The sequence below is a fragment of the Pseudophryne corroboree genome, chromosome 2 (assembly GCF_028390025.1).
Source record: "Pseudophryne corroboree isolate aPseCor3 chromosome 2, aPseCor3.hap2, whole genome shotgun sequence".
In the NCBI taxonomy this organism is placed as follows: Eukaryota; Metazoa; Chordata; class Amphibia; order Anura; family Myobatrachidae; genus Pseudophryne; species Pseudophryne corroboree.
In genome coordinates, this window is record NC_086445.1 from 530,500,767 (window position 1) to 530,517,076 (window position 16,310).

Below are 16,310 nucleotides of genomic sequence, written 5' to 3' on the forward strand. Positions count from 1 at the left end.
AGTGTGTGTTACAGCCCTAAGGCCTGGACGCCAGGGCTTTTTTTGTGGAGGGTAATGCTTTTGCTGGAGTTACCCTAGAGAAGCTTACCAGCACCCCTGCGCAATGGGCAGTTTTTTTTCATAAGAGCTGTCCTTTGATTAGTACAGTATGTAGGCTATGTTTGGCAGAATGTGCCGACTATGGTTAGTACATCCAATATGAAGTATTGTATCACAAAAGTGCTTTTGGGCTGAGATTCCCAACTGACAACACGAATCTTGATGGTTGCCCGAAATATAATATGTATCAATTGCACCTGCCCAGTTGGCGGCCTATCAGCAGCAGCAGGCAGTAGCCCTTTGTGCAGCCGGCATGTCGTACAGGGAGGATGAGTCAGTGCCGGCAGCTGCGAGTAACACGCCTGTCCTAGAAGCGCTGGTATATACAGGGCATCTTACATCTCACGGTCACAGTGGCGGCAGCAGCAGCAGAAGTAGATGTGGGGGGAGAAAAGTATATGGAGAAGTGAGATAAGCACGAACAGTGTATGCAGTGTGCCACTATATACAGTGATTCAGTAAATATAACTAGTGTGACTGCCAATATATTTACACTGTGTGCAGTATATAGCCAGTGGCCAGTACATACACATACATACAGTGTGCCAGTGTGTGCCCTGCCAGACCCTACACAGGGCAACTTCTAATTTACTTACACGCCCGTTTTAAACAGTACAGCCCCGCACAGAGGAAGGAGAGGCGCGGTGACTGCGGGCAGACAGCTGTAGCACTAGCAGCAGCTGCCGGGGGGACGGGAGGAGATCGGAGACCGGGCGGGTACAGAGAGAGAGAGACAGCCAGCAGCAGGCAGAGCGCAGCACAGTGGGCGCCTGGTCTGGGTCGGACCCCACCGCGGGATAAGGGGGGTGGTCTCTCTCTCCGTGTAATGAGGAGGAGGAGGCGGCAGACGGGACAGCGTGTGACAGGGGCACTCTGAGCGCCGGGGATATAACAGCGGAGGATAGCCTGCTGCTACAGCTGCCGGGGCGTGTGAGGGTTCTGCTGCCGCCGGGGTGTGGGTGCTGTTGGTGTGGGCACCGGCTGCGGGCGCTGAGGCGGTGCGGTGGGGCGCGGGCTGGTAACTTGTCACTGTGATGGCAGCAAAACTTTCCTGTCAGCGAGTGAGGCGGGAGCCTGTGGCCGCTGCTCCCCCGGCGCTCCCCGATCTGTCCTTGTCAAACTTTCCCCGCTCCCCGGCAGCGTAGCGCCGCTCCTTTAAGCACACACCTGGCTGGCACCTCCGGAGGCACCGATCACTGCAGCCTGCACCCTGGTGATGAGCTGAAGCCTCCCGTCCCGCATCCCCACAGGGAGTGATGGCAGTGGGTGCGCAGCCCCAGGAGGACAATGGCCGGGTGCCTTCCCTGTCCCTGGCCCCAATATCTGGTCAAGAGAGCGGCATGGAGTTCGTGGCCCTCACAGCGGTGCAGACGGAGGGCGGCAGCCCCAGGCGCCTGGGACTCCTGGGCACCCCACTCCCGGGGCCACCGCGGAGCTCCGCATCGCACAAGAGATACCGGCGGCTGCAGAACTATCTGTACAACGTGCTGGAGAGACCCCGGGGATGGGCCTTCGTATACCATGTCTTCATGTGAGTACTCCGTGCTGCTGCTGGCTGGCACCGCTGTGCATTTTTGCTTTAGTACATCCCGCCCTGTGTGTGTACCAACGTGCAATGTGCCTACTGTCATCCTGGGCACCGTCACCCAGCTGCTAGTACTTTACATACACTATACACTCTCAGTAATGACCTTGCCCTGATTGTGACTTATCTTTCTATAGAACAATCATTATGGAATGTCATTTATTATGCAGACAGAAACAATATTGCATGTCTGTAGGATCTATTTTTCTCCTAGTTACAAAGCAAGATCACTTCCTAAAAGGCTAGATTTGCAGCAATGGAGTTCCCTAGGCTTTTGAAGTATTAGGGGTTGGTTCTATAAACTTTAGCTATTGTACAGTGCTTAACATGTTCTGTAAAATACATAAATATCTGTCACATATTGTATAAATCTTCCAGTCCTATGCTGTCTAGGTGATTTGCAGTGTTACCAGAGACAACAAACAGCAGTGCTTTCTTGGTATGGGATAACTGATTTTTCAGGGCATGTGCTACTTGTGCATTCTATACTTCTGCAAAACTTCCCCAGCCCCCAAAACTTTGCTTTATTAGATAATTGACACTTTGAGGGAAATCCTTTGAAAACAATATTTTTGAAGAATTCCTGCAAAAAATTAAGTATTATCCACATAGTTGAAGGGGTAACCACAGTAGAATCAGCGGATTCGGTTTTTGGAACTTGTCCCCAATGGCGTTAGCTATTTTAGCTTACTGTATGGGCTACATTTGTCCATGTTCTTTGGGAGATGGATCCTGATGATCCATCTCTATTAACCTCTGCTTGCACATGTGCAGGAAGAGTTAAAGTGACAGCATAATCTATTACTGTACTATTGTGCCTTCACAGCATTTTTACATACCACGAGAAATCATTTCTAATTGGCGCAATATACTACACTAAAAACTGATAGCTTTCTGGGGTAAAATGCGGGACGTAATATATATGCCATATGTAAGTACAGATCCCGACTCTATAAACAGATGTATCAAGTCTGGCTATAACCAAACATCATGTAAAGTAGGGAAATATGGGGAAAAGGAATCTGTTGCACAGGAAATGAACGATATATCCTACCTGAAAAGGTAGTGTTATAGACCCCTAATATTGATAGAACAGCAATAATAATATATCAAAATCATGGGGGTGCGACCACAGATCAAACTGTCATATAGAAATATAGAAACAAAAAATAAAAGAGAAGAAAAGGGATCCGTTTTGGGTGCACTTGTTAAAATATAACCTTTATTAATTATAACGTTATATTTTAACAACAAGTGCACCCAAAATGGATCCCTTTTCTTCTCTTTTTTTGTTTTTGTTTCTATATAACCAAACATCATTAAGTAGCAGGAGCACTCTTGTTGTATGTCAGTGATTTGTGTCAGGTAATATAGGTACGTGCAGCATCTATGAAGAGAGCTTTATCCCACTTAGATACTATATTAAAAAAAAATAATAATAGTGTCACCCAGTAGAAACTATGGCACTTTCTAAAGCAGGGGACCTTGTGAATCTTTGGGGGGACAAAGATCTACTAGTGATCTACTAGTTGGACAGTCTTGATATTGATAGTGAGTATTGCTGTACTTTTTTAGACACCTACCCCTTTCTTGTTTTCGCTATTTCTTAATGTACTGTAATTATAGACTACTATTACCACCCACTTTCTGAGTGACTGTTTCCTAGCTCTTTGACAATCTCACATTTACTTGCAGACACTTTCACTTCCTGCTTTAAAAATACAATTGAACTATATTGTACAGCTGTGCTGCAATGAGGCCCAGTGTATATCATCCATACTCCCTGACTTTTAATGCCTAGCATGTCAATAAAGGATGGTTGTTGGGAAATGACTGTTTAAAAAACTGGGCTCTTCTGAAAGACTTCCCTTGCTATGTAACGGTACAATGACTCTCAAACATCAGTTCAAGCAACATTTACATTCAGAAGGCTCAGTGCTAGTTTTGTATGATCTAAAATAGTGGTAACCAACCCTGGTCTTCGAAAGCTACCAACATTAATGATAGATGATCCATTTTGAAATATGAGGGCAATAAAGTAAGGACATTTCATTTCTTGATTTAAACCCCTAAAATATTATGTTTAAAGTGCACACAACTCACATAAATACTTATATTACTTTTTATAAAGGGAGAGAGGGCTGAGGCATCAGAATGACTCCACCCTTTTGAGCAGCAATCATCCTACTTATAGTCATATGATACCTATATTTAGCCCAATATTGGTATTAAAGACCCTCTCAGACACACAATTGGAAAAGAAGAAGTTGTCTAAAGGCAGACAACTCCTTTACCATGTCAGTATATGCATGCATTGATCTCCTTTGTATTTGAAATGACACATTCAGTATTTTTGACATACACCTGAAATCACCTACTGCAAGGTCCATGAGCTCCAGTCTGCTGTCCACATACTTTGTACAGGCATTCCCAACCTCAGTCCTCAAAGCTCACCAACAGTGCAGGTTTTAGTGATATCCATGCTTAAGCACAGGTGACTTATACCCCTTTTCCACTTACGAGCACGGGTCGCAGCCGGGAGCCTGACACGGGAGCTGCCCCCTGCTGCGACCCGTGCTCGGCCCCTTTCCCATCAGCAGTCACAACCCGGCATATGCCGGGTTGGTGACGCTTCTAGTGACGCGGCAGGGGCGGCGCAGGGAGATCACATGATCTCTCAGCGCCGCCCTTCCATACAGTGTGGAGCTGTGTCGCATCGACACGGCTCCCGTTTACACTACAACCCTACCCGGATCAGTCCCGTGTCCTACCCAGGTAAATAGCCGGGTAGGATTCACGGGTCACTTGATCCGGGTTTACCCTTTTCCACTTGCAAAAAACACGGGTAAATGCGCGCCCCCCTGCATTTACCCGTGTTTTTTGAGCTAGTGGAAAAGGGGTATGAATTAGTACCTCAGTTATTTTAATTTAACTATCTGTGCTGAAGCCTGAATATCACTAACACTTGAACTGTTAGTGTTCCTTGAGGACCGAGGTTGGGAATGCCTGTTTAGTATGTGACCCTTCATTCATGAAATTCAGAAAATGTGAAGTATTTGGGGTTTAGCTGCGGGAACCTACGCCATCTTAAGCTGGTGTCACTTCTTTGAGACCCGCTACCTTCCTTTGTTTTGTGAAGAGGGATGTGTTCGGATCCTTACACCAACTCAGCCAGTGCGCATGCATAAACTCAGTTCATGCATTTGCACTAATACTGCCAGGGCAAACTCGTCAGTGTAAAATTCCGCCACTAGTAATATCCGTTTCACATTCGCAGTCCCAGGTTGTACCTTGGTTTATGGTCCTGGAATCACCGGGGATGCTCCTGTACATAACCCGGGAAATGTCCCCGTTTACACTGCACTCAGACCTGGGATCTTCCCGCAACAGCCTCATTTACACTGAACCCGGGTCATCCCTGCAAATCCCTATAGATGTCATTAGAAATTGACTTTTCCAGGCTCACAAAGATGAGGTCATAATAGGGGAGCAAAGGGAGAGATGGTGCCAGCTCACAGCATTGTTGCAGTCATGGCCGACGGAGTACCAGTGTGTAGCCCGGAGTTTTAAAAACAATGTCATCCTTTACTGTGCCTGTGAGCTGTCTCTTTATTTCTTACTCCCCCCATTATGCCGATGAGTTCTCTGCCCTCCTCATCACTCCAAGTCATCATGCTGCCTGTCCCCTCTATGCTCTCTGGGGCTCTGGCTTATGACAGCATTGTTTCAGCACCCAAGGAAGCTTCACTCAGCGTCCTTTTAACAGTCCCGGGATCAGTAACGTGGGTAGGGACCATTCACACTGCAACACATTCCGGGTCGATACCAGCTTCAACCCAGGTTGCGATGTGGGATGAAATGCAGGGACACTCAACCTGGGATATTCTTTCAGACCCCTTTCAGACTAAGCAAAATCCGGGTTGATGCCCGTTCGCGTGCAATAGCCCGGGAAATTTAAGCAGTCTGAAAGGGGTGTTTATAGAATCAGTAGTTTTAGGCGTCATGGTGACAGCTTCTTTTCTGAGCAGTTATTGCTATTCCAGGGGATGGTTCCAGTATGAATGGTCGACCATGTTATGGTCGACAGTCATTAGGTCGACCACTATTGGTCGACATTGACATGGTCGACATTGACATGGTCGACACATGAAAATGGTCGATACATGAAAGGTGGACACATGAAAAGGTCGACATGAGTTTTTTAACTTTTTTGGTGTCATTTTTTGCGTAAAGTGACTGGGAACCCCAATTAGTGCACCGCGTCCCCTCGCATGGCTCACTTCACTCGCCATGCTTCGGGCATGGTGCCTTCGCTCCGCTACCGCTTCGCTTGGCACAGATTACCGTTCCAATCGTAGTCCACGTGGATCGTAAAGTATGGAAAAGTTCCCCAAAAGAAAAAAAAGTTGAAAAGCTCATGTCGACCTTTTCATGTGTCGACAATTTCCATGTGTCGACCATGTGTCCATGTCGACCATGTCAATGTCGACCAATAGTGGTCGACCTAATGACTGTCGACCATAACATGGTCGACCATCTGAACGGATACCCCAGGGGATGCGGTCTAAATCCCTGCAGTAGGGATCCCGACAGTCAGAATTCTAAGTACTGGGTTTGGGGTTAGGCACTAGGGGCAGGGATAGGGTTAGGATGCGGGGATGGGGATGATTAGAATTTAGCTGTGGGGGTACGGACGACACAATTACGTGTAGGCTTCAGGAGGGGACGGTTAGAGTTAGACTGTGGGAGGGGCAGCAAGGAACGGACCGGCCATAGGGCCCACAGGGAAGATGCCCGGTGGGCCAAGGCGACTTTGGGACTTGTTTTGTTTGTTGACATGTGAGGGGTGGTGCTGCAGCCATAGTTACATTGTATTCATCTGGTACTGCCCATGTTAGGCCACTTATACAAATGTTTCCAGCTGAGTAAACTATAATTACTCCTTTTTACCTATTTATAAAAAAATATGAATTTTTCAACCCTAGCAATGCAAATTTTAAATGAATGCAATATATAGCATAAAGTGACTGAACAGTTTCACGGTATAGAATTTGTTTTGCACCTAAATAAAAAGCAAAGAACGCAGTCTGCCTGTGACTTAGCCTGCCTTGTAAAATGATAAATCATGTTTTAAGTTAGTAAGCACATTCTGATGTTAATTCTAAGCAAAATGTTTCCTGTCAATACTATCAGACGAAGGGGGGTATTCAATTGAAGTCGGAAACTGCTGTCTTGTTAGAAAGATAGCAGTTTCCAACTTTTTTAGGTCGGAAGGGGTTCCGACCTATTCCATCCTTTCCAACAAGTTGGAAATTCTAACTTGTCGTAAAGCACGTGGATCGGTGGATTAGCTGCGGATCCACGTGTTTTGTCGGATTCCGTGGCCAAATCCGTCAGGTTTTGGCCCCGGTTCCGACAATGTCAATCCTACTTTAAAAATGTTGGATTGGCATTGTCATGAATGGCCAAATACGACAGGATTTGGCCGCTTATTGAATACTCAGATGTCGGATCCTTTCCGTCAGAAAGGATCCGACATCTATTGAATACACCCCTAAAACTGCGTGGTAGCATTTGCAAAAGTATTTTTTATTCCCTATTGATTTCTAGGTTTCATTGTTAATTGCCCCCAATGAAGCTAATGGCTCTATTGAAAGTAATGTTTTGTGTCCAGTCTGAGCAATTTGACACTATTCAAAAACATAGTTAAAGTAGGGGCATAAGCATTTTTTTTTAAATAGCCAAATATGATCTTATACCTATTTATTTCCTCTTCCTCTTCCCTGTGGTTCAGGGACGTGCTCTCTCCCTATGCAATGATATCATTCACGCAAGCGATAAAGACGTTTCACACCCTCCTACTACCCTGGCTTTAAAGGTAATGTGTGCTGATGTAAATGGTTTTATCTCCACTAACAATCACACTGCCGTCTTGTAGGTGAGAACTGACATAGGGGTGTATTCAAGTCGGAACTGCCGTCTTGTTGGAAAGATGGCAGTTTCCGACTTTTTTAGGTCGATTAGTGTTCCGACCTATTCAATGGGGCTGCTGTTTTTCCGACAGGTCTGCAATTCCGACTTGATTACACCCACGTGGATCGGCAGATTAGCCACGGATCCACGTGTTTTGTCGTATTTGCGGACAAATCCGACAACTTTTAGCCCCGTTTTCGACAATGTCAATCCGGATTTGGCTGCAAATTGAATACTGTATTGTCGGATCCGAATCGTCCCTATAGTTGTAAAGGTAACAACCTGACAACCTGCAGGTTTCAGGCAGCAGGGAGATTTCAAGCATTTAGCATGTAGCTTTAAAGCAGCAACAATCTTTTAAATTATTGCGACTAAATCTTCAAGCTAAATTGCCAGAATTACACTATATCCTGCAGTTCACAGACTATTACATTTGGGCTTTAGTGTTCTTGCAGGAGACACAAGTACTCCTTTCTCCCTACTTCACAGTATAGCTTACCTAGAAGAATGTTACCGTGCTCTTATAGGCACCCTATGGACTGAAAAAGTTGAGTTTGTACCTTATGCATCCAAGAAGAGTCCTTATGCATCCAACAAGAATCGGATATCTTTCTTTATATGTTGATTTAATCACATTGGACAAGAAGCACAGGGTCATCTGATTCTGGGAGTGATTTGAGTGTGCCCTTAGACCCATATCGCAGAAATCACCTTGCAGCAGCTATCAGCGTGGTTGATCACCTATCAAACGAGCCAACCCAAAAATCAACATGTGAATTTGGCGAACTAGGACAAGGAGGGGCCCACAGGTTAATCTGGCTCAGATCCAAACTTCAGTCTACTCAGGACGCTACAACTGTAGTAAAACCATGCAGTTAGCTTCCCTGCTTGAACTACAGCATTTTCATGACCCCTTGTTTCTCTAAAGTTCTTTCACTAATACACCCTGCACTGCAATTATTCCCATATTAACATACTGTTGTCTCTGATTTGCTATCACAAAATAAAAACAATGCAAGGATGGACTATGGAGTTTTTTCTCCTTGATCTCTAGTAGCTTTCACCATTTCCTTTTCAGTTTCGTTTAGATGACTCCATACACCTGAATGAATTTATAGTGCATGAGATTGGGTACTCTTCTTCCGATTACTTTGTCATTAACTTGACAGATGATGTCAGTCAGTAATATGAGAAGTTTACAAAGAAGTGTTAATTTTGACAAGGATTTTCAATTTAGTTTTAGGGTTTGTACACACGGTGAGATCCTTGCTATGCCCGATTTTCACTTGCGATTTCCCCTGAACTCCCCGGAGCCCAGATAGCACAGATTTTGACTAACTTTTCTTGAGATATGGACTATGTGTGCTTACGATTTTGGCTTATGTGAGATATTGGCTTATGTGAGATGTCATTGACATGTGAGATGAACTAGATAGTACACCGATCTAGCAAGGATTGACTTGCCTGCACAGTCTATCTTTTCTTGCGATGCCGACCTGGCAGGACCGCGCATCGGGATCGAATCGGGATCGCAAGGTGACTTTCACCTTGCGATCTGCACTAACTTTTCTTGCGATTTTGACTATATAGTCAAAATCGAAAGAAAATATCTCACCGTGTGTACACACCCTCTGTCTTAGTTGCTTACTTAAAAGTGTAGCTTGTTTAAAGTCACATTTTAGTTTTTTTTTTTCCCCCCCATTTTGGTTAAGATATCAATATTTTAGTCATAACTTTTTCAGTTTAATGATACTGTAATGGATTTTGCTGAAGAACATTTCTCTAAAAAAAATACCCTCCTGCATATTCAATTACAGGCTGCTTTTGCACGTTTTTTAATGCATTTTCGCCAATGCCTTTTCAATTCTTTTTTTTTTTTAGCGAAAAGGCATTGGCGAAAAATACCACAAAATCGGCGAAAACGACCCGTGTTTTTGGCGGCGCAGGTGCAAAAACTCCACATGTTTTTCACTCCTGGCAAATTTTTCACCTAGGCGTAAAAATGGCCCTGCTATTGCATAGGGCCAATTCCCATTCACCCTAAAAAATAGCAAAAAGTGCCATTTTTTAGACTAGGCAAAAAAACGGCCCTAATTGAATACCCCCCTTAAACTCAGTAGGCTGAGAATGTGTTACATACTGAGTCTGACATACCGTTGTACTCCCATATATCATATACAAATTAATGTCTTAAGTTTGTTAGAACAAACAAGTGCAATACACAATCATATTTCTTTCACAGCAGGTGATATTTATTCTCTGCAAATATCTAGAACACAAAATTTTTCTTTAAAAATGTAAAACCCTACTTTCAGTGTTAATTTTGACAAGAATTTAAAATGTAGTTTTAGTCTCAGTAGCTTTTTTAGCGTTGTTTTAGTCAAGATTTAGTCAGTGGATCTCAATTTTCATTGTAGTCTAATTTAGTCAGATTTTAGTCCTGAAATAAACTGTAGTCAATGAATACTTTTAGTGAAAATTTTTATCAACAAAATTAACACTGTTACAAAGCAATTATTAAACGTTCTCTAATCAGTGTGAACTCTGGCTCCAGGAATAATGAATGCACAAAATCTCGAATTTGGAAATACATATGTAATCACTGCTTGAGGACAAAACTAGTTGCCCTCCTGCACTCTTTTAGCACATATAGTCAGACACTTCATGCTTGACTATTAGCCTATGAAAGCTCCAACAATAATTTACAATAAATGTGACACCTTGGATTGAACAAGCTCAACGCTTAAATAATACCCTTCCCATATAGTACAAGAATGCATGAAATTTTGTTATAAAGTTAGCTTCTGATGGAACAAACATGTTTGGTAGAAATGAAAACCATTTCTCTGACGTCCTAAGTGGATGCTGGGTCTCCGTAAGGACCATGGGGAATAGACGGGCTCGGCAGGAGACTGGGCACTCTAAAAGAAAGATTAGGTACTATCTGGTGTGCACTGGCTCCTCCCTCTATGCCCCTCCTCCAGACCTCAGTTAGATTTCTGTGCCCGGCCGAGCTGGATGCACACTAGGGGCTCTCCTGAGCTCCTAGAAAGAAAGTATATGTTAGGTTTTTTATTTTACAGTGAGACCTGCTGGCAACAGGCTCACTGCAATGAGGGACTAAGGGGAGAAGAAGCGAACCTACCTGCTTGCAGCTAGCTTGGGCTTCTTAGGCTATTGGACACCATTAGCTCCAGAGGGATCGACCGCAGGACCCGTCCTTGGTGTTCGTTCCCGGAGCCGCGCCGCCGTCCCCCTTACAGAGCCAGAAGCATGAAGATGGTCCGGAAAATCGGCGGCAGAAGACTTCAGTCTTCACCAAGGTAGCGCACAGCACTGCAGCTGTGCGCCATTGCTCCTCATACACACTTCACACTCCGGTCACTGAGGGTGCAGGGCGCTGGGGGGGGGGCGCCCTGAGCAGCAATAAAAACACCCTGGCTGGCAAAGTAATCACAATATATAGCCCCAGAGGCTATATATGTGATAATTACCCCTGCCAGAATCCATAAAAAAGCGGGAGAAAAGTCAGCGAAAAAGGGGCGGAGCTATCTCCCTCGGCACACTGGCGCCATTTTCTCTTCACAGTGTAGCTGGAAGACAGCTCCCCAGGCTCTCCCCTGTAGTTTTCAGGCTCAAAGGGTTAAAAAGAGAGGGGGGGCACTAAATTTAGGCGCAATATTGTTTATACAAGCAGCTATTGGGGAAAATTCACTCAGTGATAGTGTTTATCCCTACATTATATAGCGCTCTAGTGTGTGCTGGCATACTCTCTCTCTGTCTCCCCAAAGGGCTGTGTGGGGTCCTGTCCTCAGTCAGAGCATTCCCTGTGTGTGTGCGGTGTGTCGGTACGGCTGTGTCGACATGTTTGATGAGGAGGCTTATGTGGAGGCGGAGCAGATGCCGATAAATGGGATGTCGCCCCCTGTGGGCCGACACCAGAGTGGATGGATAGGTGGAAGGTATTAACCGACAGTGTCAACTCCTTACATAAAAGGCTGGATGACGTAACAGCTATGGGACAGCCGGCTTCTCAGCCCGCGCCTGCCCAGGCGTCTCAAAGGCCATCAGGGGCTCAAAAACGCCCGCTCCCTCAGATGGCAGACACAGATGTCGACACGGAGTCTGACTCCAGTGTCGAAGAGGTTGAGACATATACACAATCCACTAGGAACATCCGTTACATGATCCCGGCAATAAAAAATGTGTTACGCATTTCTGACATTAACCCAAGTACCACTAAAAAAAAAAGAAAAAAAAAAAGGTTTTATGTTTGGGGAGAAAAAGCAGGCAGTGTTTTGTTCCCCCATCCAATGAGTGAATGAAGTGTGAAAAAGCGTGGGTTCCCCCGATAAGAAACTGATAATTTCTAAAAAGTTACTGATGGCGTACCTTTTCCCGCCAGAGAATAAGTTACGCTGGGAGATATCCCCTAGGGTGGATAAGGCGCTCACACGTTTGTCAAAAAAGGTGGCACTGCCGTCTTAGGATACGGCCACTTTGAAGGTACCTGCTGATAAAAAGCAGGAGGCTATCCTGAAGTCTGTATTTACACACTCAGGTACTAGACTGAGACCTGCAGATAGTGCTGCTGCAGCGTGGTCTGTAACCCTGTCAAACAGGGATACTATTTTGCGAACATAAGACGTCGTCTTATATATGAGGGATGCACAGAGGGATATTTTGCCGGCTGGCATCCAGAATTAATGCAATGTCCATTCTGTCAGGAGGGTATTAGAGACCCGACACTGGACAGGTGATGCTGACTTTAAAAGGCACATAGAGCCTTATAAGGGTGAGGAATTGTTTGGGGATGGTCTCTGGGACCTCGTATCCACAGCAATAGCTGGGAAGAAATTTTTTTACCTCAGGTTTCCTCACAGCCTAAGAAAGCACTGTATTATCAGGTACAGTCCTTTCGGCTTCAGAAAAGCAAGCGGGTCAAAGGCGCTTCCTTTCTGCACAGAGACGAGGGAAGAGGGAAAAAGCTGCACCAGTCAGCCAGTTCCCAGAATCAAAATTCTTCCCCCGCTTCCTCTGAGTCCACCGCATGACGCGGGGGCTCCACAGGCGTAGCCAGTTACGGTGGGGGGCCGCCTCAAAAATTTCAGCGATCAGTGGGCTCGCTCACAGGTGGATCCCTGGATCCTTCAAGTAGTATCTCAGGGGTACAGGCTGGAATTCGAGGCGTCTCCCCCCCCGCCGTTTCCTCAAATCTGCCTTGCCGACAACTCCCTCAGGCAGGGAGGCTGTGCTAGAGGCAATTCACAAGCTGTATTCCCAGCAGGTGATAGTCAAGGTGCCCCTACTTCAACAAGGACGGGGTTACTATTCCACACTGTTTGTGGTACCGAAACCGGACGGTTTGGTGAGACCCATTTTAAATTTGAAGTCCTTGAACACATACATAAAAAAATTCAAGTTCAAGATGGAATCGCTCAGGGCGGTTATTGCAAGCCTGGAGGAGGGGGATTACATGGTATCCCTGGACATCAAGGATGCTTACCTACATGTCCCCATTTACCATCCTCACCAGGAGTACCTCAGATTTGTGGTACAGGATTGCCATTACCAATTCCAAACACTGCCGTTTGGACTGTCCACGGCACCGAGGGTCTTTACCAAGGTAATGGCAGAAATGATGATACTCCTTCGAAAAAAGGGAGTTTTTAATTATCCCGTACTTGGACGATCTCCTTATAAAGGCGAGGTCCATGGAGCAGTTGTTGGTCGGAGTAGCACTATCTCGGGAAGTGCTACAACAGCACGGATGGATTCTATACATTCCAAAGTCACAGCTGGTTCCTACCACACGCCTGCTGTTCCTGGGGATGGTTCTGGACACAGAACAGAAAAAAGTGTTTCTCCCGCAGGAGAAAGCCAAGGAGCTGTCATCTCTAGTCAGAGACCTCCTGAAACCAAAACAGGTATCGGTGCATCACTGCACACGAGTCCTGGGAAAAATGGTAGCTTCTTACGAAGCAAAATTCCATTCGGCAGGTTCCATGCAAGAACCTTTCAGTGGGACCTCTTGGACAAGTGGTCGGAATCGCATCTTCAGATGCATCGGCTGATAACCCTGTCTCCAAGGACCAGGGTATCTCTACTGTGGTGGCTGCAGAGTGCTCATCTTCAAGAGGGCCGCAGATTCGGCATACAGGACTGGGTCCTGGTAACCACGGATGCCAGCCTTCGAGGCTGGGGGGCAGTCACACAGGGAAGAAATTTCCAAGGACTTTGGTCAAGTCAGGAGTCGTCCCTACACATAAATATTCTGGAACTGAGGGCCATTTACAATGCCCTAAGTCTGGCAAGGCCTCTGCTTCAAAACCAGCCGGTACTGATCCAATCAGACAACATCACGGCAGTCGCCCATGTAAACCGACAGGGCGGCACAAGAAGCAGGATGGCGATGACAGAAGCCACAAGGATTCTCCGATGGGCGGAAAATCACGTCTTAGCACTGTCAGCAGTGTTCATTCCGGGAGTGGACAACTGGGAAGCAGACTTCCTCAGCAGACACGACCGACACCCGGGAGAGTGGGGACTTCATCCAGAAGTCTTCCAACTGTTGGTAAACCGTTGGGAAAGGCCACAGGTGGACATGATGGCGTCCCGCCTAAACAAAAAACTAGATATTGCGCCAGGTCAAGGGACCCTCAGGCAATAGCTGTGGACGGTCTAGTGACACCGTGGGTGTACCAGTCGGTTTATGTATTCCCTCCTCTGCCTCTCATACCAAAGGTACTGAGAATAATAAGAAAACGAGGAGTAAGAACGATACTCGTGGTTCCGGATGGGCCAAGAAGAGCTTGGTACCCAGAACTTCAAGAAATAATATCAGAGGACCCATGGCCTCTACCGCTCAGACAGGATCTGCTACAGCAGGGGCCCTGTCTGTTCCAAGACTTACCGTGGCTGCGTTTGCCGGCATGGCGGTTGAATTCCGGATCCTAAAGGAAAAGGGCATTCCGGAAGAAGTCATTCCTACGCTGATTAAAGCTAGGAAAGAAGTTACCGCAAACCATTATCACCGCATTTGGCAAAAATATGTTGCGTGGTGTGAGGCCAGGAAGGCCCCAACGGAGGAATTTCAGCTGGGCCGTTTTCTGCACTTCCTACAGTCAGGGGTGACTATGGGCCTAAAATTGGGTTCCATTAAGGTCCAGATTTCGGCTCTATCGATTTTCTTCCAGAGAGAACTGGCTTCACTACCTGAAGTTCAGACTTTTGTTAAGGGAGTGCTGCATATTCAGCCCCCTTTTGTGCCTCCAGTGGCACCTTGGGATCTCAACGTGGTGTTGGATTTCCTAAAGTCACATTGGTTTGAGCCACTAAAAACCGTGGAATTGAAATATCTCACGTGGTAAGTGGTCATGTTGTTGGCCTTGGCTTCGGCCAGGCGTGTATAAGAATTGGCGGCTTTGTCATGTAAAAGCCCTTATCTGATTTTCCATATGGATAGGGCAGAATTGAGGACTCGTCCCCAGTTTCTCCCTAAAGTGGTATCAGCTTTTCATCTGAACCAACCTATCGTGGTGCCTGCGGCTACTAAAGACTTGGAGGCTTCCAAGTTGTTGGACGTAGTCAGGGCCCTGAAAATCTATGTTTCCAGGACAGCTGGAGTCAGAAAGACTGACTCGCTATTTATCCTGTATGCGCCCAACAAGTTGGGTGCACCTGCTTCAAAGCAGACTATTGCTCGCTGGATCTGTAGTACGATTCAGCTTGCACATTCTGCGGCTGGACTGCCGCATCCTAAATCAGTGAAAGGCCATTCCACGAGGAAGGTGGGCTCTTCTTGGGCGGCTGCCCGAGGGGTCTCGGCTCTACAACTTTGCCGAGCAGCTACTTGGTCGGGGTCAAACACATTTGCTAGATTCAACAAGTTTGACACCCTGGCTGAGGAAGACCTAGAGTTTGCCCATTCGGTGCTGCAGAGTCATCCGCACTCTCCCGCCCGTTTGGGAGCTTTGGTATAATCCCCATGGTCCTTACGGAGTCCCAGCATCCACTTAGGACGTCAGAGAAAATAAGAATTTACTCACCGGTAATTCTATTTCTCGTAGTCCGTAGTGGATGCTGGGCGCCCATCCCAAGTGCTGATTGTCTGCAATACTTGTATATAGTTATTGCCTAACTAAAGGGTTATTGTTGAGCCATCTGTTGAGAGGCTCAGTTGTTATCATACTGTTAACTGGGTATAGTATCACGAGTTATACGGTGTGATGGGTGTGGCTGGTATGAGTCTTACCCGGGATTCAAAATCCTTCCTTATTGTGTCAGCTCTTCCGGGCACAGTATCCTAACTGAGGTCTGGAGGAGGGGCATAGAGGGAGGAGCCAGTGCACACCAGATAGTACCTAATCTTTCTTTTAGAGTGCCCAGTCTCCTGCGGAGCCCATCTATTCCCCATGGTCCTTACGGAGTCCCAGCATCCACTACGGACTATGAGAAATAGAATTACCGGTGAGTAAATTCTTATTTTTACTACCCTTTGCTGCTAATAAAAGTTTTAAGTTTTAAAAATAATTAAAGAGAAATAAGAATAAACAAAACACCCGCATTCAATTCTGACTCTGTAATACCCCGGTCACACCCCAATCCTGGGTCCTACCCGGGATTTGGAACACGGTTCTAATCTGGGTCAGAT

At 46.1% G+C, this 16,310-nt stretch overlaps 1 protein-coding gene across 4 annotated transcripts in view; it reads left to right on the forward strand.

Moving 5' to 3' along the window:
• Positions 1–466: 466 nt before the first annotated feature.
• Positions 467–16,310, forward strand: part of KCNQ4 (potassium voltage-gated channel subfamily Q member 4) — a 752,031-nt gene continuing 736,187 nt past the window's right edge. For 2 of the 4 annotated variants that reach the window (XM_063954215.1, XM_063954216.1), the window contains exon 1: positions 815–1,630. In XM_063954215.1, coding sequence (XP_063810285.1) covers positions 1,356–1,630 — 275 coding nt within the window. In that variant the 5' untranslated portion in view covers positions 815–1,355. Of the gene's footprint in view, positions 1,631–16,310 lie in introns of all 4 variants that reach the window. The other 2 variants (XM_063954218.1, XM_063954217.1) reach the window with 2 other exon arrangements.